Raw genomic sequence first — 27,945 nt, forward strand, 5'->3', positions numbered from 1 at the left:
CATCAACAAAGTGTGCAGTTGCGTGCAATTCCGTACGGATGCGTAGTGGGTACTTGGCTGCTTCCGAGTATGATGAAGGAGTGGGCGCTTCTCAACTGTACTGGCAGTACATTCGTAATCAGGTTCTGGTTAAGTGCTGGCTATATCGATGACATCAGACGACATATATCCGGTTCCCTCGCTATAATTAGCACTTTAAACGGACTTGATTAAGAGGGTGTGCATTCTAGGAGAGCTTTCAACCTTCTATGTGTCGCGCACGGACGTTCCTTTGCCCACGGCACGGCTGAGTTTTACTCTTAGAAGGGAAGCCTGGCAAGCGAATGAGAAGATCATGCGAAGAGGGCCCGATCACGCTATCGCGTTCTGCTCTTGAAGGCGAAGCTAAAACGTCGTCAAGCTTTTTTAAGTACGCTGCATTTTTTTCCAATATATTCGAAAATGTCAAACTAGATCTAGAGAGGTGGAGAGCTGCATGTTGCTGATATTATCGATCACGATGCTGTCGGGTTACGAGCCTGAGTTGAAGGACCCCAGCTGTACCGACTTGAGCTTGCTTTCTCTCCTGCTGCCGATTTCCTATGACCACAACGAGGCTTGCCGTCAATTCAGTGTGACTATTCATTTTCAGACAAGCCGTAATTATCGCATCACAGCCACACGTCTGCAGTAATCTTTCAATGTAGGGTCTTGGCAAAACCTATTTCAAGCCATGCAGAAATGCACATAAGTCGTTGCGCACCTGGTCATCCGGCAACTTGTGACTGGACTGCGATGGACCATATCTCCAGACGGATGTGCCGCAAGCGTGCCTCCGGCTTAACGACCTGATCAATTTGCGTTTGTTTGAGCATTTTTCATTTATGTTATCTCACCACTAAGTTGCGCTGTTACCCCGCCAAGGTGGTGTACTGTTTATGGCGTTCAAGTGGTGGACCGAAGGTCACGGGATCGAATCTCGGCTGCGGCGGCCTGCATTTTCTATAGAGGCGAAAATGTTTGAGGCCCGTCTACTTAGATTTAGGTGGACGTTTAAAGAACCCAGGTGGTCGAAAATTCCGGAGCCCTCACTACAGCGTCCCTCATGAGCCTATCGTGCTCTTGGGATGTGAGCTCAGATAATAATAATAAATATATTAGTTGCGCTCTCCAAAAAGGAAGGAAAAAAATCACAGGTTGCCTTGTACATTCATGTAAGGACGACTCGAAGGTGAAATCTATCTCATTTTATTCTCCACTCGAGCCATTAAGGCGCCTGCATAAACGGCCGGCCATGTAGGCTTCCCTTGATGTATTTATCCGCCCCGCCACCCTCCGAAAGCCTGTGTACCTAGGGTGATTTATACACTGCCTCCAGGATCGGAGGAATCTCCACCTGGTTTAGCACTGCCTCTGTGATCAGCCCAATTAATTTATAGATACCAGTTTTGACCAAGCTGCGATGTCATGTGATGACGGTGCAGGCTTATGCGACAGGAGCGAAGGAACTAAGACGGTCTGAACGAAAATCAACGCCAGCAGGCAACATAGGCCGTGGCTTCACATGCCATTGCGAAGCGGACCTTTATTTTCTTCTCTTGAGATAGCGCGCTCTCCGACTTTGTTCGGCGCCCAAAGGGCGGGCGCTACAATGGCAGTTACGTCACGTGACATCAACGGCCAGGGTTTGTGACGTCATGATAGCGTCACCAATTTTTGTACGATCTGTGGCGTACTGGTCACGTCATATGGGACGTCATCACGTGACGATGATTTTATGCCACTACTTGTCCCCGACGTCACAGGATGCGAGGCCGCCGATGAAGGCTCAAATTTCATGCTTATGAGGCTTGAGCCTTAATATTGACTTGGTTTCGACCACAGTATCGGAGGTGAATGCGGCTAGCTTAGTAAGCGTACAGGGTTTTTGCCACCTAGCCGTCAAGTGAAACGCTAGCTAAGCAATGATGCGTACGATCACTCCGGTTAAACCTCAACTGCCACGCACAACGTGATAGCATTGTAGCTTTGGGCTGCTCAAGTTATCTTAAACTCAGTAAAAAATGCAAGACGACACGTTTCACCTTCTATACCTTGTCAATAGAAGTGAAAGATTGTAGTTCTGCTATAAAACAAGAAAATGAAAACAATTCTTGATGATTGCATTTCCTTCTAAGTGGTTTGTGCCGTCTTTGTACATAAAGCATTGCCACTCCATACAAGCGCTACAACAGCGTTTAGTACTGCCACAAAATGAAGAAGGCCATCGTATGATCCCAAGTGGTCCCTCCAGTAACCTGCAAAATATCAAATTAATGCGATAATTATCGGGTATAAAAATTGTATGGTTCTGAGTCTGGAGTTGCGAAAGCGTTTTGATCGATGAATACCGAGCTACCTTGAATACGCGTGGTCCTTAATGCTTCCTCCTTAAATGCAGACATAAATGGTCTGTACAAAGCAGTTCAACCTCTCATTCTAATGTTTCCTGTGGATACGGCGGATTAACAAGATCACACCTACTTTCAGTTGTTCCGTAATGACTTCAGCAGAAAATTGTGTCTCCTCCCTCATGAAGGTCGCCTAAGGCTTCACTTCTGTCGCTCGGTCAAACAGTTCTCCTGCTGTACCCATATTTTGATAACTGCGGAAAGCTGGCTGCAGGGAACACATTGTGTTGGAAATGTCCGGGCTACGAAAAAAAGACAGGTCTCCAGAGAACACTGCATTTAACTCTCCAAGCACCAGAAGATCTCGGTAAAATACTTGCACGTATGTCTTCTCGTTCAGAGCAGCGTCATGTTAACAAGGTGCTTACTTTCTTCTTTAAAGACAAATAGCTTCTGATGATCGGCATGCCAGCCTACATCAAAATCATTCAATGTATTACCTGCGGTCACCTCGACCATTCATTTTGTTTTTTCTTTCAATTACAAATTGAGGTTCTACAAAAAGGAAATCATTATTGCAGAGGGGTATAGATCATGACGCAGCAAGAATATGCACTGGTGAGCTATCAGTACATCACGTCAAAATGTAGTGCAGGAACATCTACTGATATAGGGTATCCACGACAACCGTGCTGCCCTAAAGTGATATAGCCGCAAACACGAAGAAATAGAACTTGATTTGGTACAGAGGATAAAGTCAAGAGAGATGAGAAGATGGGTTCTGTAGAACGTTGGCGAAAGCACAAGAAAAAATACCTTCAATTGAGAAAAGGTACATGAACTATTGTACTCTAAAATTTGGTTAGGGATATGTTTAGCGAATTGGCAGCGAATTAAAATAAGGATTACGAAAACAAACTATGACGAATAGAATTACTTTAAAGGCATTATCTTGCAGCCATGTGCGAACTAATATGCCAGTTAACTTATAATAGAATTTCAGGAATTGCGCACTTCAGTTGCTACATCGAAGCGGCTTCTTTTAACATCCTTTTCATGTTTCAGTACCCTTATCTCTTTCCTATGCAGTTCACGGCAGCCAACAACGCTCATCTTGGTTGCCCTCTCGGCTATATATATTTATTTCTGTCTATCTGCTTATTTAGAAAGATATGGTGGACGACAGACCAGTTCTGTGCCAGACTGAATGACAAGGTTGATGAAGTGTGAAATTCACCCCAATTTTTATGCTCATTCTTTCGCGTACAATTTCGTGCATGTGTAATTTGAGCAGTAACGAAAATAATCTGTAGTAGCGCTATTAGAGTTCATGCATTCGTAGGCAGCTGAACATCGCACTGGCTTGCTCATCTTCGAGACCACGTTCTGGATACACAGTTGAACCGAATTGTAACTGTTCTAGAGAACCTTCTACAAGGGCGACAGATAGTAACAAAGAATCATAGAGCATGTAGGCAAAACAATATGCTACTTATTTAAGGGACTGTCTACCGTCTTTTTCTCGTTTTTCTGTTTTGTACCGCATTAGAAAGCATACCGCCTGTAATGTCCAACCTGGCAGCGGTTTCTCTGGAATGTGAGCAGAAATTTAAAAAACGGAATTTTTCGAAATGCATTCGGGCTTCTATTGGAGACACATGCCCCGAACACTGGTTGGTGGACGCGATGACGATTGTAGTGCCGGTAAAAATAATTCCGACAGCACATGTGATTTCTGTAGCATTACTATATTTTCGCAGAACACTAATGTAAGGAATGTAACAGTCGTTTTCAGCATGCTAGCGGTTGAATGATGCCTTATTATACGATTACAGAACACTTGTTTTTCTATAATCGCAGTCTATGCGTTGATTTTAGCACTGCTGCCACAATCTAAGCCAAGTTGATTAATCAAAAACACACGGAAAATGCACGCCTTCGCAGCGCAGCATATGTGAGACATCCTACAAACAATACAGCGGCACAGTCGACCAGCGCGCAGGGCCGCATGCATCGCCGATGAGTTGAAGGAGACGAAATCGAACACGGCGCCGCAAGCAGCGCCACCGGGCGCCTTTTTGGATGCGTGAGAAAAAAAGCAAAAATTACTCTCTCACGCAACTAAAAACTGCCTCAAGTGCGTAAATACAATTTCTAGTTATACATGTCTGTTTTTAAGCAAAATGAGTCTGCCTGTGAGGGTTTCTTGTCCTAGCAGTATATTGACCACATCGCTGTTGGGTGACGCTAGCGGTCATTCTTTCACGATTTTCAACATCAGATTAAAAATATAATTCCTTTTTATGGGGCAAAACCGTGCTCGTTGCCGCATATGTGACAAACGATCTTCTCACTTAATTTTTTCCGAGTGGTAGACAGTCCCCTTAATACAACATCACTGGAAGCCGCATTTTACGCAGGCACGGTTGCACCTCCTTGACCCAACTTTAAGCCTTCGACTTCCACAAAACTCCGCTGAGGTTGCGCTACCATGCTGTATAGATTATGGTTGGGCGTCACGTTTACTATTTCGTATTCATTCCTCATAGGGATGGCCAGCGCCGCCTGTGAACGCTGCGGCGATAAAGAAATGATTCGACATGTTCTATGTGACTGTAGACAGTACAGCACACAGAGACAATCGCTTTGTGATGCTCTCAACAAGTTAGACGACCAACCTCTGTCCGAGCGAAGAATGCTACACCATCGTCGACACTTCATGTCGCTGAAGGATTCTGAACATGTGCTACTAGGCTTCCTGCGATCTAATGGCCTGTTTGAACGACTATAATTGGAACGTTCTCGTGCGTGTGCGTGATTGTGCTTTTTTTCTTGTTATTTTTGTATTATCTGTCCTTGCTTTCATTCCAATCTCTTATTTGACACCGCTGTGCAGGGTAGCATACCGGATGCTATCGTCTGGCTAACCTTCCGGCCCTCCTCTGCTCTCTCTCTTAATAATGAAGAATGGGCTCCAGCATATTTTCTCTTAGCTGCCTCTGACATTGAATATTAGATATGAAGGTCTTCAGGGGTTACCTAATTTTTGCATCGTATGCGATTATGCATCAGACGATTTCTTTTCAATAACTGGTAATACTGACTTCTGATCATCAGAATCACTTACCGACCAGAAATGCCCAGGGCTGTGATAACCGCTACACCACTCCAGAAGGCTACTACTCCTCCGAGCACTACTGGCATTCGGTCGACTCCAAAATCTTTAGTGACTGAAGGGGCCAGCAGAGTGACTCTCCATACGTTACTGGCACCAAATAAGGCAGATGAAGCCAGCATGAGCGGGAAAGAGTCCAACCACACGATCAGTTCGAGCGCCAGTGACTGTAGACGGTATCCTAGGAACATCACGCTTTCTAGTGTCAAAAGTCCAGAGTCGATTACAAAGCCGCCTAGCGGTCTCGCCACAATGTCTGTCACTGCAAAAGCGTTTAGTAAAATCACGCCACTGGACGGCAGAATACCTTTTTCCATTGCAATATCCACCGATAACAAAAGAAATGCAGGTATCCCTAGAACAATGGTCGCGAAACATACAGCATTAACCGCAAACGGTATGCTGGTGAACTCTCTCAGAATTGTAGCAAAGCTTGTATTGCCCACATTGTTCTTGTTTGCTGATGTGCTGTTCGATTCTAGCGATGGAGGCCGTTGAGGCAGGAGCTGCCGTTCTGCACGAAGGGCAGCTCTGTGAACTCTGTTTCGCGTGCTTTGCCAGGCGGTTTTTCAGTGTACTCGGGATCGTCGCAATCCTGCGTGCAATTTGCACGCAAGAGAAGTCTATTTGGAGTGGCCTCTGAGTCCATGTTGGGCTTTGTCACTGTCCTTGCCTTTGCCCATTCCGGGCTTCGGATGGCGAGAACAGGGGGTAATGAATTCAGGACCATACCACCGAGCAAGCGGAAAGTGCCATGTATCCCGCACGTAGCACGAAGAAGCTCAGCTAGCGGCCGTAAGTAGAAGGTGTTGATGCAAAGTAACGCACATGTGATGCTGCACGCTGCAGTCCGTCGTTTCTCGAAGTGTTGGGAAACAAGGACGTTAACGGCGGCATGAACGCCGCATGCCGCAGACCCTAAAAAATAAAAAAAAAACAAGATACATGAGAGGGATAAGATTCTTTAATGAAATGCCCGGAGAGGTTAGCCTGGTTTGTCGCCTGGCTTGCTACTCCAGGTGTCGGGTGATTATGGCATATACAATGATCACATATACACGATATACACACATAGCACATACAGTCACAACCACACATATATACATAAGAAGAGTCCTTCACAGGCTTTGGTGAAGCTGAGTGTTCCTCAAAAACGCCAACAGTGCTTTTGTGCTGCGCATCGCACAACTGCTTTCTTGCCACGGGCCGAGAAGGTGCCGCAGCTCCAAGCTCGAGCCGCGTTGCAAATGAAGGCCTCCTTCAGAACCTGTCGTTCTGCATTCTATAGGCTGTCAATACACGAAAGCGCTGTGTTGTTTAAAGCCTCCATATGACTGGAAAATGCTTGACACTTGAAACAATTTTTATATTTTTAGCAGGATAGGTATACGCATGCAAATATAAAACAAAAAATATATAGAATATGAATGGCATATCATTAAATTTGTTCTCTTTGCGTTTCCTACATTCTATGCGCAAATATTTCATATTTAATATCTACAAAACAGAGTATCGCGCATGTAAAGACTCTTCCGCAACCTTCTCACACGCTGAACCGTCGAAGCATAATTATGGCTAAGATGAACAAAATCAGGGTGTCACAATTAGCGGGTTATAAAGCGCGCGCGAGGCCGCTTTCAAACTGCTACGAGACAGAACGGCGCGAACCGCTCGCCAAGAAGCGCGAAAAGACGAAAAAACAAGCATCAAAAGACGCCGGCGCGCCGCATCCTCCTCACCCAATCGAGCCAGGCGCAGACGACGCGATCAAACGCCCGGTAAATCCTGGATGTTTCTAGAAGGAACGGGGGACGCATCCGCGAGCGATGCCGCCGCGATTCGAACCTACGAGAAAGCTCTCGCCCTTCCCAGGCTTACCTGTACTGCACGCCGAAGAAACATCCCGACGCTTCTAGAAACCGGGGGAGAAGGATAAAAGCGTGCAATCGACGACAGACAGGAGGGAGACAGTCAGCGAAGGAGCGAGCGAGTCAGTCCAGTCAGTCGTCCCGGTGATGGTGAAGTTATGCGAAGTGTGGCTCCGTTAGCCAAAGAAGACGTGTTTATGATGGTGTGCGGTCGGCCGATCGTCAATTTGGAAGAATTGGATGACGACGCCGTGTGAGCCGTGACAAGTCACGACGACGGTTGAGCTACGACGATCAACGCTGGAGCTGGCGTGAGTGTTTCCTTGAAGAGAAGCATTCGATTACCGTCCATGTATTGTGGACTGGATACGCCATTGTTTAGTCAGGACTTTAACGGTCATTGAATAGTTTAATGCATGTGATTGCATTTGTTGCGTGTGATCTGTTTGTTTAGCTCCCGTTGTGTAAATACCATCTGAGTTATATTGTGAAGTTGTAACTGGTACCAGCCGAGTGTGCACGTGTTTGTGTTATTTGTATTGCCTTAACTGAGAATATATTTCGTTTTCGTTTGTGTTATCGACTCTCGGCTCTGACTCGGTCTTTGGACAACAACCGGCGTCCGCTGGCGCACCAAAGGACCAACTCTAAATTGTCCGCGCTTTCGTGGTGCGTTTTCGGGGGGCCGTGACGCCAGCCCTTAGAATCCGCCCGGCGATTGCCGTCCCCATTAACGGATTAGTGACACAGGGAGTGGATGGACTCTTTTGATATATGCTATAATATTCCGAAAATGAAGTGTGGTGAAAAGAGGTCGCGCTGTGCCGTCGAACTTTACGCCAAAAATTGTTCTAGAAGCTCGCAAGGCAGGTAGAAGAATGTACAATGAGGTTCAGAACGATGTAAATGCTCATAACGGCTGGGGCTTTAAAGTTGAATACCACAATATTTCTATGAGCATCATCAAGTGGTGCACTCAGGTATAGTCTTGACCACCTGGGTTTCCTGACACTTTTAAATCTGTATACACGCGCCTGATGTCATTTTCAGCTTATAGGAATGCGGCCAGGGTTTCTGGGAAACAAACCCATGTCATTGAACTTCGACAAGACGAGTGTTACTTTGATCTATTACTATAATAAAGCGCGATTGTTAGACATAGTTACGTTGTGGTGCCATCTCGACTCTCCCCACACATTCAGCTAGAAATTCTGGCTCGTCTTCTTTCTTTACTCATAGCCAGAGTGCTTCTCCGCCCACTCCATAATTTCCCATGTTTTCGAACTTTTTTGAAAGTGTATCTAAGTCAGTTTATGCGCTTACCATAAAAAATTCCAAACAGGATATCTAAACAGAAGATACTGCCAGCGAAGAAGCAGCTGGAGACTGTGGCGCTTGCCGTGAATACGGAGACAAGCAACATCTCTCGACAGGAAAAACGACTGCAGAGGTATCCCATTATCGGACCTAAGAAGGAAGCCGTAAGAAATTTAGCAAGAAATATGTGATGGTTTGCTGAGGCAAGAAAATGTACTAACGCTCAAGGAATTTCCCCCTATCCCTCTTTTCCCAAACCACGCAGTTTTTAATTGGGAATTCATGATAAACCAAATTTTAACTTTGCTTAAATAGAAAAAAAAGACTGAATATTTGCTGAAAACAGAAAACACATATATTTTAAATAGCAAGCTTTCCATGAGCAAGATATGTGGCAAATTGGTGACTAATTATCACTACTCGTTGTACTCACGTATATAAAATGCGGGCAGCTTGCACTATTCAAGGCTGGATTGACAGCGCAGCTTGTGGCCGACTTAGACTGTAAGCAAGGTCTTAATGAACATGGACCGAATTAGCATGGCATTATTTAACACTGTCTTAATAAACAATATGAACTTAAAAGCAATGTCTTAATTAGCGCGTTGTTAATTGCCGTGAATTTAATTAGTGTTGTAGTAATTATGAAGGTCCTCTATCTCCCTGTTCCTGTCTTTCTTTTTCTCCCCAGTTTCTTTCTCCTCTTTCTCTGCCGCGTATCTTATCTGTGCTTGCGTTTCCTTTTCTTAAGATGGCACACGCATGGAAGAAGGAAAGAAGTGTTAATTTCAAGGGCTCGTTTTATTTGTTATACACAATATTAATGAGAACTAACAGACAATAATGCCAAGGAAAGTATAGGGGATGTTTTTTTTAGTAATAAATGTAAGGTAATTGTGAAGAAAGAAAAGTGGACGAAAAGATGGCTTGCCGCGGGCAGGGACCGAACCTGCGACCTTCTAATAACGCGTCCGATGCTCTACCAAACTGAGCTACCGCGGCGGCCATCCCCCCGCCCACTTATAGGGTATATGTGTGCATTTAAACGTGGGAGTGTCAGTCAGCGCCGCCAGTAGCCATGACGGCGAGTGTGGAACACTCTTTTTCTGCCTGTTGGCGTCACGTAGCACGTGAACTTATTACGAGCTGGCAGCTGACCAATAATCTCTCGCATACTACCTGAAAGCACCAAGTCTGCCAGAACGAGACGCTCGCTATGGATGAAAGAAAGAAGTGTTATTTTAAGGGCTCGTTTTTCTTTGTTATACACAATATTAATGACAACTAACAGACAATAATGCCAAGGAAAGTATAGGGGATGTTTTTTTAGTAATAAATGTAAGGTAATTGTGAAGAAAGAAAAGTGGACGAAAAGATAGCTTGCCGCGGGCAGGGACCGAACCTGCGGTCAGCTGCCAGCTGCCAGCTATTGGTCAGCTGCCAGCTCGTAATAGGTTCACGTGCTACGTGATGCCAACAGGCAGAAAAAAGAGTGTTCCACACTCGCCGTCATGGCTACTGGCGGCGCTGACTGACACTCCCACGTTTAAATGCACACATATACCCTATAAAGTGGACGGGGGGATGGCCGCCGCGGTAGCTCAGTTGGTAGAGCATCGGACGCGTTATTCGAAGGTGGCAGGTTCGGTCCCTGCCCGCGGCAAGCTATCTTTTCGTCCACTTTTTTCTTCACATTTACCTTACTATTACTAAAAAAAATCACGGCATATCCACGGAGTAAATGATGATGAGTGGGCGAAGCTGCGGAGGTTCTTCGGTAAACCGTGAAGCATCCGTGAATTCTACCCAGTACATCATCACCGACATGAGATCGGCCGCGTTTATACTAAAGGTTCGATGAGTTATGACGACTTGCAGCTCACTTTAATTTTACATGTACGCTGTGAATTTTCATTGTTTAGAAAAACATGCTTTAGAAAACATCTGGCGTCTTTCGTTAAGCAGCTGGCGTCTTTTCGTTTTGCTTTAGAAACATCTGGCGTTCTTTCGTTTTGCTTTTACAAAACATCTGGCGTCTTTCGTTGGTTTATTTCATCAATCAACGGCGTTATGAACAAAATTTTATTGTTTAGTCACGCACAGAGAAATCTCACCAGGCACTACCTTGGAGGTAAACAATGGCTGCTAATGGGAATGAGAGACAGAAGAAGTCGGCTTTTAGCTAACACTTACACTTCTACTTCTACTAACCTTTCCTACTGGAACATGCCAATGGCTGCTAATGGGGAATGAGAGACAGAAGAATTCGGCTTTTAGTTAACGCGCACGCTGCGAATTTTTGATTGTTCAACAACGCAGAGGAAAAATCTCCCACCGGCACCACCTTGGATGTCAAAGCGTAAGACTGGTTACGCACTGCGACTACTACGACTACGACTACGAGGGACGAACGGGTGCCGCCTTAAGGAGCTTCGCCCCTAAAACATCCCCTATACTTTCCTTGGCATTTTGTCTGTTAGTTCTCATTAATATTGTGTATAACACACGCATGGAAGAAACGCCTGCGTTGCACATCCATCGTGTCACCATCAATAGATGTGCTGGCCGCAGGCCCTATTATCCGCCAAATAACAAGGCAATACAAAAAAAAAGATTTACGAGTATCCTCATTTCTCCAAAGTACGTCGCCAAGAGCAAGTGTATATATTTATAGTCAATTATCAGATGGAGAAGAGGACGAAAAGAGAGTGTGCCAGCCGAGTTATAGCGTTGCACGCCCTCGGCTCAGCATTGTTTCTGGTCACGCTAAACAACCGAACGGAAAGCTTAACCAGCTTCGCTGTTAGCAGCGCGACTGCGTGTCAATCTCAGCAGCCACGTTAGAGAAGAATCATGTGCGCTTGCATCGGTGACTGTAAGCAAGCGTGATTCCGAGACTCGAGAGCGCAACAGCAGAACTTCTAATCGTGGTCACATGCGGCCGATTAACTTCACCAGATTGGGAACGTCACCGGCGGCGCCATACCACCGCCAAAATTTGAATGCAATGAAAAGTTTTTGCCTGGCGTTGCAAATGTATGGCTACTTCGCCAGTCTTGGCGGCCCGTGTCACTGGGGTGTCGGTAAATCACGTCATGCCACTTGTCAATTCTCGCTATTTTGTAGGCATCACTACTCAGAACGAGAGTCGACAGCCACGTGTCGCTCTACCAATGACGTTATAAGTGATGTTTCTGCCGAGACCATGGGCGTTCGCGCGGTTTATTTATTCAAGATGGAATCACACCAGCTTGCCCAGTTAAGCGTTTTAATCCAGACCATGGCCACTGGAAGTTCCGCTGCTACCCTCTTTAGTGAACGGAAACGCACTATACACAGTAATCATTCTCCAAAAGCACTGTCATCTGTGCAATGTTCAATTGGGCAACGCCTTGCTTTCACAAGCGCAAAGAGCTAGTCCTGCAGTAGTGGCGGCCGGGTGATATAACCAGCTGTGCAGTTCATTCGATAAATAGTCTACTTACTGAAAAAGCCCTCGAACATAACACTGCCGTCCAGACCATGCCGCTCTCTCAAAACACACTCACCAATAAATGTTTTAGAAAACAAAATAAAGATGGATGCACGGTACCTGCCAAGAAAGACAGGCTCTGGCTCAGCACAAGTGGCCATGATGCGTCCTTCCGGCTAACACCGTAGGTACTGACGATGCCGTAGAAGAGTACACCCACCGAATGCTGCCCAGTGAGCACCGTGGTCAATGATACGCTTAAAAATACCGCAGTCACCCAACTGCGCCTCGAGTCCAGCCCGAAGGATGGGTCACGCTTCAATGCGACCATAGAAGAAGCCATGACTCCATCGGCTCGTACGCACTACAAGCACTTCGCTGCGACGTTTGTTGTATGGGCTGTGAATGTCTCTGAAAAAGGAATTAATGCTTGTTACACATTGTAGTTTGGTGACCAGTCAGGTTACTCCGGCCAATGCACAATAACAGAATTTTTTTGCTGGGCTTCCTTCTCAATAATTTAGCTCATGATACTTTTACGCTTCACATACTAAAGTCGCATCTTCAACCAGGAAGACTGCATTCCGGTACTAGTATTGCAAGCTGATGGCGTACAATGTTTGATAATGGTGTGCTTTCAATGTTCCTGGCAGCTTGCTGTCCTTAACGTCAGTATCCATTGCATGGTTGTTGCTGTCCTTTATTTTGTCCTCTTTTGTCTAATAAATAAAGTAAACATCGAATGTGAAAGCTAGCAGCCTAAAAGTTAAGCGCAGCAATAATTCAGGTATATCGAGTTTCAGCGGCCTTGCATCTTCATTTTCACACATTTTTTTTTAATATACAAATCGACATTCGTGCTTCGGCAATTGCAAGTCAGTTCTGCGGAATCCCGCAAGGTGGCGGAAAGGTCAAGAGAGGAAAATAGACAACCACCCGTTGTAGCACGAAGCCACACGGAAATCCATACGGATTCGGCAATGCGTAGTTCAATAAAATCAACTTGTCCTGACTTTACTTGTATATTATTATGCGCCACTCTAAACCATCCACTTTGAAAATATTCAAAAGAAAGTTTCTGTCCAGCACAAAGCTTGAGGAATGTGTTGATAAATCATTCAGTGGCTGGTTGCAATAAATACACCATATCATCAGTACGTCAGTAATCAAAACTCTCACAAAAAATAATTGGAGGTACGCTTCAACGTCACCTTTAAGAGTTGAACGCGCGAACGATGTCCGGCCTGATGCTCATAGCGCTCTGTTTCGCTTGTCATTATGGTCAATCGCCAAGCCAGCCAGCTACACACAAACACACACACACACACAGACAGAGGACATACCTATAGTAAATGTAAAGGTTTCCGCCCTCTTAACAGCAGTTTTATGACCACAGTGTACCCACTACTTGCGTAGAGAATGCGCGCACTTATGTATGTGCCCGTAGTGATAAGTGGCATGCTTTAAACCATTACCAATTACGTGCGTGATACTTTTCGACGTTTCTATGCACGCTGTACTGTTCTTAACAGAATGCGCACCGTAATGTGTGTGCCTTTTGAAATGGGTAGCCGGCTTTAAACCACAAACCCTTTATTCAATTCATACGGCGTGACGCCCGATGGCAATGTACGCTTGTACCAAGTTTACTGCGATAATAAATCTCGTACTGTGGCGTGTACACACAGGACGCCTATGTTTGTGAAGAATGAACGTTACTTTCTGTGCAGTTCGAAGCACTGGCATGGCCCTGTGGTAGAACACCTGCTTGCCACACCAAAGGCCCCGGTTCTATTCTATCTGAGGTACATTTTTTATTATTTGCATCTGTGGCGATTTTATTGCTCACAACCAACGACCCCGACGCTCACACGCAATTTCTGCAAAACGAGCTCTTTAACGCTATCGCGTTAAAGTAATGATGCAAATGAACTTACATACGACATGGCCTGTATAATAAAGTAATCTAGGTGTAGTTCAAAATTATATATCTCTGTAGAATGTAGGTGTACATGTAGATGCGCATGCATTGCAGTTACTGTGCCGGTTTGGGTTGGGGATATTGGCGGCGAGGAGTTACGAAGTCGCCCTCTATCGGACGCGCCTCGATTGCGTGGTAGGTAGGATACCGCCGGTGCGCTCCCCTAGGTTTTGCTATCGGCGCTCTACAAAAACACCTCGCGGAAGCCCTCCAGGGCATTTCTGTAAGTACTTTCGAAAGGAACTGCGTTTTTTACTGTCCAAATAATCATGTCCGACGAACTGAACGCACAAGATAGTTTACAGTCGCTGTCTCTTTGCAGAAAACCGAGCACCCGCTTCACGCGGTCACCGCATTGGAGACCCCTGAACCGGCCTCTTGCGTGAAAGGTAGTCACTCGCTGTGTGTAAACTATGTTAAATATCTCGTTAGAGTAGACTGCCTGTATAACCAAACGGAGCATAACAGAAAGAAGCCTCAAGACAGCGATCGCACGGCTTCGGGACGACTGACGGTGCCTCTGCATGTATGAGCGTCTGCACGTATATCTTCGTACTGATGGTTTCGCTTTCGCTACGAGCTCGTTTTGGCACCGCGCTGTGAACTTTAGGCCGCAAAATATGAGAATTTGTGAGTACACAAAGAACTACTGTTGCGCGGACGCTATCAGAGCAGTTTAAAAACAATTTCGTTACAACTACGGCTTCGGTGCGCATGGCAACTTTGTGATGTGCCGTCCCGACGATTCAGTGTTTTTTTTTTTCGGTGTCGTATGCTGCTGCAATAAAAAACCGTGATAGCCGGCAGGAAAGGCTTCCCTCAGTCAGTTTTTTTAGAGACATTTTCACTTCTTCCACCATATGTTCCGCTTGCTTTTGTTGCCAGATGATATGGAGCTGATGTTATGTACTGAACATAATCAGTCTGAAGAAGTGTTGCATATCGGACGAAACGAATGCTGTTCCGTTATCGGTAACTATAATTTGCGGTGTGCCAAAAGTGGCGAAAAGTGACCGTAGCACATCCGTTGCAGCGGAAGTAGACTGTGACGGAACTTGTCTTACTTCTAACCACTTGGAGTAAGCATCCACTGCTATTAAAAAGCTCTTATTGTTCACCGGCCTTGCGAAGTCAACATGAACGACCTTTCATGGTTCATATGGACGGGGCGATTCCGGAATCGCAACAGCGGAAGGAAGACGGCTGTGCATTTGACACGTCTCGCATGATCGCACATGATCGCAAGTCGCCATCGCGTAAAGCGATGCCGACTGTCGACATCGCGTAAAGCGACGCGACACCCAAGTCGTTGTCGACACCCAAGTCGACATCGCGTAAAGCGACGCGACACCCAAGAATCTTGGGTGTCGCGTCTTCAGCCAGGTCGATGCACACAGGTGGGCCTGAATGTCCAGTGAGATCGCCGTCGAGCACCGCCGAGAACTTGGCTAAGGTGTCTTCCATGGTTGTTCGCGTGAGATTGTTGACCTCATGCATCGTCTATCCCAGTTTTTCGAACCAATTTCTTCCTAACCAATTGGCTCCACTCCTCCAGCCACGAGCAAAGGTAGCTGGGCTTTGATTTTTTGAAGGAAACCTGGATGAGCACGGATCCCATGATGTCTAGGCATTTTCCCGACCACGTCCGTAGAGCAAGCTTACGTTCTCTTAACACCGGGGTATCCTGAGGCCAGAGGCGAGAAAAAGTCGCTCCACTTATGATAGAGAACGCCACTCCCGAGTCGCCACTCCTCTCCCTTCCCCCTCTCACTTCCCCTCCCTCTCTACCCCTCTCCACTCCCACTCTGAAACGCGGGCTCGACATGCCGAAACGCTGCTTCACATCGCCTCTCTCGAATCGCCCCTCTCCTGCGCAACGCCTCAATGAGCGCCAGCTCACGCGCGTCCCCTCCCCCTCTCTCTCCTCCTACGCTCCCCCCCCTCGCGCGGCTGACGACCGCGTTCCCCGCTTGCCCTGTGAGAATTAACGGCAAGGCTAGAGGGAAGACACGACGCGCGTAGGGCTCCTGTTCGCGTTCCACGACGCGAGGTCGGTAGCATGCCCAACGAAAGCCAACGGAACGCGATCGTGCAAGTGCTCCGGCTTCGCATCGCCTCATGGTCCCATTTAGCGGGAGATGGTTTAATTTTTAATGACTCTTGCCTGTTATTTCCTTCCTGCAGGTTTCGCACGAACACAAGCCACTATTTTTCAAGGCAGACGTTACAGTGCCGCAAAGAGTTACATCAGGCCTCTTTTCAAGAAGCGCGCGAACTTGCATCCTTCACTTCGGAGCCATGCTGTTAAGGTGAGAGAAATGTAGTGTGTTGGGGGTGTGCAATTGCGAAATTTTCAACTTCGAAGCGAATTCGAATAATGAGAACCAAGGGCGGAGCGCACCGAATATTTTTTCGAATGTTACGAATGAAAACAGCACGACTACTGATAACTAAAAAATTATTTTTTTTCGCCAACAAGACATGAAAAAGCCAACTAGTGTGGCCGCAAATAAAGCACAGAAAATTATGCATCGCACAGCACTAATGCTTGACATTACCAGAGCTGAAGTTATACAGTGTTGTCATAAAAGAAGGATAGTGAATCGGTACATTCAGGGAGCAGCGACGCCTCTGAGCATGTCACAATCCCTACAAGCACAGAAAATATCCGCACATATAGGCGCACGTGTGCCGATCTGTTTTAAGCATGCTACCTCAGTTGGGAGGAGAAACGGCAACTGATAAGTGCAATATTCATTGCAGGTGCTTCATTGAATGTAAACCGAGATTAATGCAGGGTTCCCTTATTTCTAGGCGCGTCTTTTTCGTTTGACAGTGACTTACTATGTGTCTCTGTGGTTTTGCTTCAGTATAATTCCAGCACAACTTTGAAATGACGTGCGCTTCCACATACGCAGTACCACACATTCGCACTACGCCACAGCACTGGTACACGTTTTCCAAGGTGCCCTAAGGGTCTGATGTGGCTATTGAAACCAGTTTATCTCCTTGTACATCATATTTTACAATTCTTAGCACAGATATGCTATTATTTGTGCTGATTTCAAATTACTTGTTTATATTTACGGAGTGAATGCCTTTAGGACTTCCACTCTAGCTTACGAAAATTGTTGCTAGACAAATTACGCTAACGCTTTATGCTCCTATTTTCCAAGGGGCGCTCCAATACCGTAAGGCTATTATTTGTTATTAAGGCATTATTTCTGTGTGCGTTGCATGTACATTAGCAAGCCATTTTCCGGTAATGTTCTGGTAAATACCGGTAATCACATAAATTTTTAAAGCAAGGCAGCGGGAACAAATAGTTTATTGTACTTCTAAATACCCCTGTACTTACATGCGGCAAATAGAATTAATTTATCGTGACTTCCTAGTGAATAGGAAGGACGAATGAAGGCAACACGCAACAACACAAGCCGAGAAATCTGGCTATTTGCACATTCTGGCAGATGTTTTCGCAAAATTGCTGGCAACGCTCAAAATCTACATGACTAGCCTTCTTGCATGATTGGTGACTTTTGTGTGTGCTATTTTAGCAATTGTTCGCGCTAAACATCCCACAACCACGATATGATTACGCGGGACGCCGTAGTGGAGGGCTACGGAAATTTAGACCACCTGGGGGTCTTTAACGTGCACCTAAATCTAAGTACACGGGCCTCGAGCACTTTCGCGTCTATCGAAATGCAGGGCAGTGAGGCTGCAGTTTATACAAAAATGTCAGCTAACGTTGTCGCTAGCAACGCGGCCTTTCCCGTATCCCATGTATGGGCCATTTCTGAAGGGGATTTGTCGTCGGGATCCAGACATCGATACCGATCGCCAGAACGACTAAAATCTGGACGCCTGTTCTAAAACATTGCGATTTTACTTCACGCGGTTATGTTTCAAAAAGTTGGATTCCGCACGGGGTGCCCCACACACAAAAAAATGTTTGAGACTCCTGCTGTAATCGATATTACCGTCGATAGTGCCGCAAAACCTTGGGCTGCATGCATCTTGGTAATTCAGTGATTAAAACATTAAACCCCTGTCTCTTCGAACGTTTGTTCTTCTGAAGTTTTTCCGTCAGGTCCTATTATTTGAAAAATACTCACTATTTTTATAATATTTGAGTACCGAACTGAATGGAACACTACTCGACTCGTAATTTCCGAATATTCGCACAGCCCTACAGATTAGTCATCAATGTCCGCTCACTGAAGCTCGAGTTACAACAATGGGGTATATTAAAAATAAAATGTGGCTCTTTTTCTCTAAAAGAGCCGAGTACACTCTAACTGAGAGAAGCACTAGGTCACACGTAGCCTGAAAAAAGTGGCGTGTCGTTTCAACGTGCTGTTGGTTTTTTGGCCCCCCAAGAAGCTTGCTCAGCTCAGCCGTCGCGCCACTTGTGCAGACAGAAATGGGGGCTGTAAAAAGAACCATAAAAAACGTTGTGTTCGGTGTACCAACAATGCCATGTACGCGATTATACTGTCCGGCGGCGAACTATACATCCGCCGGACGGGGCATGCCCTAAAGACCGACTCGGGAGTACGCCAGAATTCTGACTAATAAGAATCTTGTTGAACAGTGAATGGCGTGTTCCAATGCCGAACCACACTTAGGCGCGCCGAAATCCTATGCCGTAGTAAGCAAAAAACAGCTCGTGACACATCACAGTCATGTTTTATTAAGAAGGAGGTAAGGAATCTACAAGCGACACATCGATTGCGCTGCACAACGTTGAAATGATATTCCTGTCGCGCCTGGTTTCATAACCTCATGTTTGATCCTCTCCATTTTTCGTTGTGACGGTGCGCCTGCGCAGCTTGTGGGTATATAAACTGTGGATCTGTATTCAATAAAATCAGTTGTCACTGGCGCCTGTGTTCGTCCATTCCTTGCCATTGGGCTACTTACGATGAGATTGAGGTCCAAACACAAACTCGCCCAACACTCAACTCTATTAAAATGACATAGAGTTCGTGTGCGGAAACGACATTAGCGTAACTGTCACAGGGCGTTTTTACAGAAATCTGTATTGTGTAAAGGAGAAAACACCTTCCAGGAGTGACGCCGTCCTCGACGCTACAGAGTCTTCATCGTCCGGACCTTGACGACGAATGATGGCATAATGGGTGTTTCCCTACTTTCCGAAAGTTACGGTGGTTTGTGGCTTAGTCGGTACCTTGCATGTGTAGTTGTATCACTTGCCCCAAGATAGTCTACAAGGAACTCTGGAAAGGCAGCTCTTTCAGCTTTCGCTGTGACTCTGCTACGTGCATTGCACAGGCCTGGCGATTTTACGAAGCGGGAGATCGAGGGACTGTGCCCAATTCAAAAAGAAAAAAAAAAGACGCCAGGCCTTCGTGAAACACGCAGCCTAGTCGCATCGATAGCTAAAGGAGCGGCCTAGTTGCAAGGTACTTTCTACCCATGAATTACCATAATGTTTCCGAAGTAGGGAAGCACCCACTATGCCATTCTTCTACTACTGGAGAAGCGTGGTACCCACTACACATCTACAAGGCATTAGGTACATAGCAGGACGTTTTCTTGAAATAGTTGGTTCATGACTTCAAGAGGAAGTACTGTAGCACAGAACGATACAAGAACAGACAAGGAACACAGGACTAGCATCCATTCCGTTCTGTCCTTGTGTAGTTTTGCGCGCAAGACGCACAGACATTATGCGCATTTTCACTGATGCTGTGACTGATGACGATAGATAATTATTTGTGAGCATTTTGTAATGGTGGGGGAAGCTTTACACCCCCTCTTTACGAAATTCGCATTGTGCAGTACCTGGCTTTATTTTACTCTTCTGTCACGCTATATTAGATATGTTAACACTATTCCTTGCCCGACATGCAGCTGTATAGGGTCTTATTGCGAAGCAGTTTCGAGCACCGGCCTGGTTATGAGGTAGAACAATCGATCGCCGCGCAGAAGGCCTGGGTTCAAGTACCCCTCGATTCTGAATATTTTTCTCATTGCGTGTGATAGCAGTTACGGACACCGCGGCGGCGGACAACTACGCCACGAAATCGCTTCCTTTTTTGATCACACAACAGCTTATCTGCAAAAAACGGTCGCAGTTTCGGCACAAAGCGCAGCATGAATGCGATAGCAGCAAATTAGAATGTCACACGCAGAACGGCTAGCAGCGCGATACACGCAGCGCCCCTAAAAACGCGAAGGACGCAGGAAAACACGCATACAGGATGAACGCACACTAACAATGGTCACGGCTCTACACTTGCAGCGCGCTGCTCAACACAAGGAAGGACGCTCGAAAAGAACGCACAAAACGGAAAGGCAGCTAGTTCGTACTGATTCATACTGGTATTAGTCGCGCTAAAAAAGACTAAGACAATAAAGTGAACACCAGAAGCCCTTACTCACAACTGAAAGTTTTATTGCTCGAACAGAAATATGTATCTAAACTTGATACTCGACTAATTCCCGCGCATGCGTATTGTGGCGCAACTATCACGCTAGTATGAAGGACGCACAGGTATACACAGGACAAGCGCGAACAAAGAACTGTCACATTTGTTACTTCGTGTTTGAGCTGGCGCTACACCCCAACGCTCTTAGACATCTTATTTTTTCTTGAAAAGTGCGGTGCGTGCAGTGATCGCTCCGCGTCTCCTACTTTCGCGGTGGCGTTCGACGCACTGTTTACCCGGCGTTTCACATTGCGAGTGTCGTGGGTACAAAATGGGCCACTTTTTGAGTGCGCATCTCAAGGGCAGTTTTCACATTGAAGCAAAATATAGGAGGTTGCTTTAAAGCGCGCCCTTCGGGCAATCTCGCTGTTGATACTGCACACGCTGACGCACCAACGAGCCTGTAAATCTTGTATAAATTAGCTCGCCGTTAGTACTCCAAAGAACGGATGGGGGTGGCCTCGTTGTCTAGCGTGCTGCGCTGCGTAGCGAGGGTTGCAGTTTCGAAATCGGTGGCGCGCTTCCGAATTTCTTCCTCCTATTGTATTTTGTTACTGGATTTTATTTATATACATACCCGAGAGATGACGTCCACGGCAACGACGATATCCATGTAATTGCTATCGCAATAAAAAGGGTATGGTTTGTCTTTGCAAAATATTCGAGAATCGAAATGAAATGAGAAAGGGACACAGAAAGGTAAATTCTAATGCGCCCTCCTTGGGCATCCCTTTTCATCATCTCTATAGCTGCATTTCCCAGAGCACGGCCGCCGCTCCCGCCGCAGCACTCGCGCTTCTGCGGCCGGTTTCCTGCAGTTCTCTAGCCGCCGTTTCGTAGCCTCCATAGCATCCCTGATGGGTGGTTCCCTGGTTTTGCGGAAGCGGAGCGCAATTCACAGAGGACTGCTGTTATCAGGCCTCGGAAAATCTCAAGTTCCAGCCATCGCCGAAGGGGGGCGAAAAAATCGACCCCGTCGCAGCTAAAGAAAAACCATAGTGGCTTCGTTCAAATCCTCCCTCGGCGACGCCAAAACACTCGCTAGAGGCGCCGTGATAAAAGCCATATTTAAGAGAAATACAGCTATCATTTCCGCAAAAAAGTGCTTTTTCTTGCGTGACTGAAAGTAATGTTTGACTTTTTTGCAAGCTCTTGTGAGGAGTAAATTTGTTGTTAGTGACTGAAAAATATGGACTGCCACGTGACTTCTACCCTATATTCCTCGACAGAAACGTTTTGGCGCGAGATTTTCGGTCCCGGTGGCACGTATGGTCATGACTTTGTAAGCTGCGGTACAAACTTTGTAAGCCGTGGTCAAATGCTTATGGTGTTCGCCTGCTAACCCGAAAGTCGTGACTAAATCCCGCCTGAGGAGGCCGCATTTAGATAAAGGCAAAACTCTGCAGGTTTGTGTATGCTCTATAAGTTCACACTGAAGACCTCCAGGTGGTCGAAATTGCAGGAGCCCTCAACTACGGTGTCCTTATAATGACTTCGTGGTTTTGGAACGTAAAACCCTAGAAATTATTACTTTACTTTGTTAGCTGTAACAATGAAGTATGAACAGCATTGTAGGGCAACATGAGTTTAAGTGTTATTAAAGCGGTAGGTTGAAGTGGTGTTTGCTGGCCAAAATTGACATTAAATTGTCGAGCGACAGGCGTATAAGTTTCTGGGGTCTTACGAGCCCAAACAAGGCCGGCGTAGTGGAGGGCTCCCAAAATTCAACCATAAAGGGTTTTTTATCGTGCACTAGCGCATGCACACGTGTCCCTGACGTTTCGCCTCCATCGTAATGCGAAGGCTTAGTAGTGTGGTAAACTCTACGTAGAGTTGGGTCGGTCAACAGGGCAGCTCTTGGCTGAGCCCCACAAAAACGCTGTCGTCGTCGTCCAATCGATGTCATTTTGTTGCCCGTGCCAGAGCGACATATCCATGCCCGTGACCATACCAAAATGGCAAGCGGGTTCTGCTATACACATGCTCATTACTTAAACGTAGAAATCTGCAAAAAGTCTCTAATGGTCGGTCCAACACCCAGCTGTCCCTCCCCCCACTATCAAGCACCTGAATGCAACTTGCTTTACTTATTAGGGGTGATTTTGTATATTTAATGATGGCAGGTATGTATGCCATGTTAGGGAAGATGCAATGTAGCCTAATGGGGGTTAGTCTTGACACGAATCATCGAATAAATAAATATAACCGTAATTAATAAATTCGCCATGTGTTCTTGAATTACGACAGTCTGCGTGCCGTTTTTATTTTCAGGTTAAGGAGTGTAACGGTGGTGTGCCATGTGCAGCTGACGTTCCACAAGGTCGAGGTACAGCGGCAGCTGTGATTTGGGATTTGACAATGTGACCGCCGTTGAATATGGGCATCGCCATGGCAACGCTGCATATATCGCCTTGTCGCTCACGCTGACGGCCGGCGCGCGGTAAAGACAAGCGGACCGTCGCTCTGGTTTGATTTACCTACGTTTCAGTGCCTATAGCGAGAGCAGTGACAAATGGTCGGCGATTTTGCGCTGTGCTACAATCGTGCGTTACATTTTCCGCATATTCTGCCAACGAAGTTACACGCAGATTCAACTGTCTCGTATCGACCACTCTCCATGCACTTAAATAACGCGCTGCAGTAACGGCCACTTCAAAGATAAACATTCTGTAGATACAAAAAACTAACAATAAGTGAATGAAAAGGTCAGACTATCTCAGCTTCTCTCTCCTTTCGATTTCACACTCATAACGGACGAGCACACTGCCCAATGCCAATGCAGGACTGTTCAATATTTATGAAATAACATAAAATCTACGTTAATATATAGAGAACATCACATACTGTTTTAGAAAGTATGGTTTTTTTGAAACTTAAGGTATAGAACGTCACGAAAAAGACAACTAAATAGCAACGCAAGTTCTACAAAAATTCAAAGCATTAAGGGGAGAGTACACTTACTGATTCTATATATAGCACCCCATCCCTCAAGTCTCTCATGTATATGTTAAACACAACAAAACTGCATAGCATAGCCATTTTTACTGTACACCATAAATATTACAGGCGGCATCGGGGAATCAGAATAATAGTCACGGCTGAAATTAGAGTACGAAGTTTCATGCCCCGATTTACAATTGATTTTCTGTGACACCAACCGGCAACTCCTACAGATATAGGCTCAGGTGTGTAGAGCTGGCTGTTCTCGTCTTTTCACGTAGATCTGTACAATCCAGGCGACGGCGAAGAAGGCATTCATCCCGGCCATGAAGTGAAGAAGGCCATCGTACGTTTTCACTGTGTCACGCCAATATCCTGGAAAATATTGTAATGGATCGCTTGTAAAATAGTATTGTAATGCTGCTTTACCTTAAAGCACAGAAACAAAGTGTGCATCAAAAGGCACTCGTCGATTTTAATGCAGGAAGCTCTATAGAAGTACGAGAAATATAACCTGTTTAACCTGTTATGGTGATTTCGCGATATACCGAATTTCAGCGTGAATTCGAAATGGATGATAAGGCAAGAGAATTCTTAATTTAGACGCCATGTGGGACCATATGGAAAAACAGACTATACCAGTGTTCTGCCATTTCTGACTTGGGATGTAAGTGCACTGATCATGGCGCTTCCAAGAAGCGTGAATGATTCAGTACACACGAGCCACTATTCGTTCAGGGGCCGGCATTTAGAGCACCACACCTGAAATATTCAATTTTGTGCATACTGCTATTCAATTAGAGACAATTTAAATTGGGAAGTCTGGGTTTTTGTGCAAAAAGAAAAAGCCGTTTTAGCAAAAGCGCTCATACGCAAAATAGATTGCACGCCAAAGTAACTAAAGGGAATTGTTTTTTTTAGGCACAATCTGAAATTCGCACATAGTGCAGCGACATTGGCTGAGACAAAATGTTCATATTCGTATCTCCCATACGAGCAAGTCTAACTGCAATCCAAATGCTTTTTTAGGCAGAAATAAATCTAGCTTGCCACAGGTTAATTCTTATGGGTATCATTTGCTTCAGGTATACTTTATTATGTACTATTAAACCTTTCATATTTACATATGAACCTTCCGCCATAGACGGTGAAGAAAGCTAAAGTATGCTGGAAGGAAACGAATCTTGTTAACACGTATTACTTTCGCGTTAGGCAGGCAGCGTATAACTTCAAGCACTTGAGAGGCTGCCACTCGTCCCATATCTATTCATCTTATGGAACCTGGATGCTGAATTAGGCCTATAAAGTATTTCTGGCGAAAAACCACATTAGCCTATGATTAGGTGAAATAAGAAAACTGAATAAGAGATTTTTGCCTATTATTTTTAATGGTGTCAATTATATCAATAAATTATTTCTTTTGGAAGGCGGCTATCAAAGGACAAAACTGGATTCACCAGAACGGAACTCGCACCTCCATATCTCGCGATATCAAATACATCAGAAGACACTGTAATAAACGCTTCAGCGTTCAAAGTTCAGTAAAAAAGTAACAATTCCCTCTGGTATACAAGACTAATACTTCAACTAAACAACTAACATGCAAAGAATATTAAGAACTATGGCGGGATTTAAAACTATATTTTTCAGTGATATCGCATTACTGCGAGCGGAAAATAGCAAGAACGCATAGTTGTGCCATAAAAGTATTGGTACGTTAACGTTTTTTAATTACAACAACGCATTATATGTAGCGCCAATAACAATATCTTACAAAAATTAGTGTCGGCAATCCTACCAAGTCATAACGGCTATGTGTCTATTTTCGGTAGAGAGCATCGTTAAGTGACGACTTCTGTGGTTGAGCCACTGAACAATTTCACAGCCATAGCTCTGTTTCCGCTCCAAAGTATTCCACATACACGAGCGGTCAATTACGATACACATCCATGCCTTTCACATTTGGGCACCCAGTGGTGCGACTCAAACGCCACCACTTCATTTTGTCCCCCATTACTTCGATGACACATACCAGCACATACAATATCGCCCACATTTCGGGTTGAGCGAGATTAACACAGAACTGAAGAACACGAGAAATGCCGTGAAATTTGATTGCAATAAGGAAAAAAAATCAAACGCAAATTTCCTGGGGCCCCAAATGTTCGAAATATAATCAGATTTATAGAGCTTCTTTGAATTTAAAACGCCACGTGCAGTTCAGCTGAGACTAGTGTCACGCTCTATTACTGAACAAAAGAATTCGCACGTCATTCCTTGTGAAGGTTTCCGAAAAAATTTTGCTACGCGTCTTCGCTCAATCGTGCCAGATTTTTTTTCAGAAATGCTTACACAGTAGTTGTTAATTTTTTAAGAACTGCAGCAAAACTAAGCAAAATTAAGCAATACGGACATTGCACTTACGTTTATTAGCATTAATGAGAACGAAGTTACGATGTTGAACTTCCCGAGACAGTTGCCATCATAGGTAACCCGATCAAGGGTGACGAAGCAACAAAATCTTTTATAGCGTGAATCATATACAGAAGTGTTTCTTGCGACAAATGCCTCTGGTAGTCACTTTTTCGGTATGTTTGTTGGACGAGTGCTTGTACGTTCCATTTCTTTTGCACCTTACGCATTACAATCGCTTGAAGTGTCACAATTTTAAAGAAAAGCGCACACGTACCCACTAGAAGGGGCCTTGTGAGGAGCGCGAGTCCATTGCAGAAGGTCACTACGCCCATCAATTGGCAGTGCCTCCACTCCAAAGTCCTTCACAAGGCACGGCGCTAGGAGTGTGAACCTGCACCGTTACTGACGCCATATATTGCCCCAGACGCCAGCATGAGTGGAAATGCTTTGAGAATGGCAAGGAGCTCGCAGGCGACGAATTGAAGAAGGAAGCCCAGAAACATCACGGCTTCCAGGGACAATATCTTGAAGTCAACAAGAAGGCCACTGGTTGGCCTCATGCAAATATCGGCGGCAGCGAAAACGTTCAGAAGGAACACTGCCTTAGAAGGCTCGACTCCCCTGTCAGTCGCGAGGTCTACTGCTAACATGATAAACGTTGCCATACCGAATGCCACAACTGAAAACGATAATGCAATCACCACGAATTCGCAGTGGCGAATTTTTTCAGCACACTCGGGGAACTTTGTTTTCGTAGTGGCTTCTTTGTAGGTAATCTGTTAGTGGTTTTCGCGATTGAAGGAGCTGCACGTGTCGTTCAAATAGGGCTTCTGCGAGCTTCACGTCGATGTTGTTATCCACACACTCTCCCGTACCATTAGAAGATAAATTTTGGTGATCACTGTCAATGGTGGCGTGATTGTTGCTTTTTCTGCGAGCGTCGCTTCGTGGAATTCGTTGCGTGCTCTAATGGAAGGAGTGGTTTCACGTCGCAGCCATTCGGGACTGCGGAGGGTGAAAACTGGCGGGAATGCATTCAGCATTACTCACCCAACAACAAGAATGTGCCGTTGATGCCGTAGGTAGAGCGACATAGCTCAGCCAGGTATGGAACGTAAAGCATGCTGGTTCCGCTGAGCGTAAAGATGAGACTAATGGCCGTAGCGCGCCGTGCCTCGAATACTGGGAGACAAGAACAGTGGCCCCGACGAAGACGCCGCCCACAGACATTCCTGAAAAGTAAAAATTGTTGTGAGTACAGAATACAAGAGTAGCATTCAGTAGTAAAAGAAATCTGGAGTTAGAAATTTGCGCTAAAAGGACTGCGCGTTGCCCAGAAGCAGGAATTGGCTAGTAAACCTTATGAAACGCGGCATCCTTGTTCGTTGTTAAGGATAGGACCTGGAGATTCTACAGGCATTTGTAAATAAGTCTCACTAGGTGTCCTTAACGTGATAACTTAACGTGTAAACACCTGGCGTGAACAATGGCGAATGTCTATTAACACTGGCAATCTGTGTCAAGGACGGTGACAAGAAAGAAGAACCCATCAGAATTACTTACTCACTTGGTAACACTAAATTAACTAAAGTCCATAAACACAAATATCTAGGACTAACTGTTACATCCGACCTCAGGTGGAACACAACACTGCCAACATCTCCTCAAAAGCCACCCGTGAGTTGTTCTTTCTCAAAGGTCCCTGAAGTCTGCCCATCCATGTCAAACTCCACAGTATGTAACCTTTTTGCGGCCAGTACTAGAATATGCTAACACTGTTTGGTTCTCTCATATCAACTACAACTACAAAAAAAATGCCAGGCCTGCGCGGAAAGCGCAGCACAGTCACGCGAAAGCAGGAAGAGCGGCATTTTTAGAGCCCGTTCTAAACTCTCTTGGGGCTACTAATACAAGTACACTAGCAAGGTCCTCACTACGCCATAAATCACA

General features: G+C 45.5%; 1 protein-coding gene across 1 annotated transcript in view; it reads right to left on the reverse strand.

Moving 5' to 3' along the window:
- The window catches only part of LOC119377430 (uncharacterized), a gene marked incomplete at its 3' end in the record, with an annotated part of 53,616 nt that extends 37,970 nt beyond the window's left edge, over positions 1-15,646 (reverse strand). Inside the window, exons 1-2 of the mRNA XM_037646901.2 lie at positions 15,455-15,646; positions 12,322-12,427 (exon numbers count right to left, since the gene is read on the reverse strand). Coding sequence (XP_037502829.2) covers positions 12,322-12,427; positions 15,455-15,646 — 298 coding nt within the window. The remainder of the gene's footprint in view (positions 1-12,321; positions 12,428-15,454) is intronic.
- Positions 15,647-27,945: the final 12,299 nt, after the last annotated feature.

The sequence above is a fragment of the Rhipicephalus sanguineus genome, unplaced genomic scaffold (assembly GCF_013339695.2).
Source record: "Rhipicephalus sanguineus isolate Rsan-2018 unplaced genomic scaffold, BIME_Rsan_1.4 Seq461, whole genome shotgun sequence".
In the NCBI taxonomy this organism is placed as follows: Eukaryota; Metazoa; Arthropoda; class Arachnida; order Ixodida; family Ixodidae; genus Rhipicephalus; species Rhipicephalus sanguineus.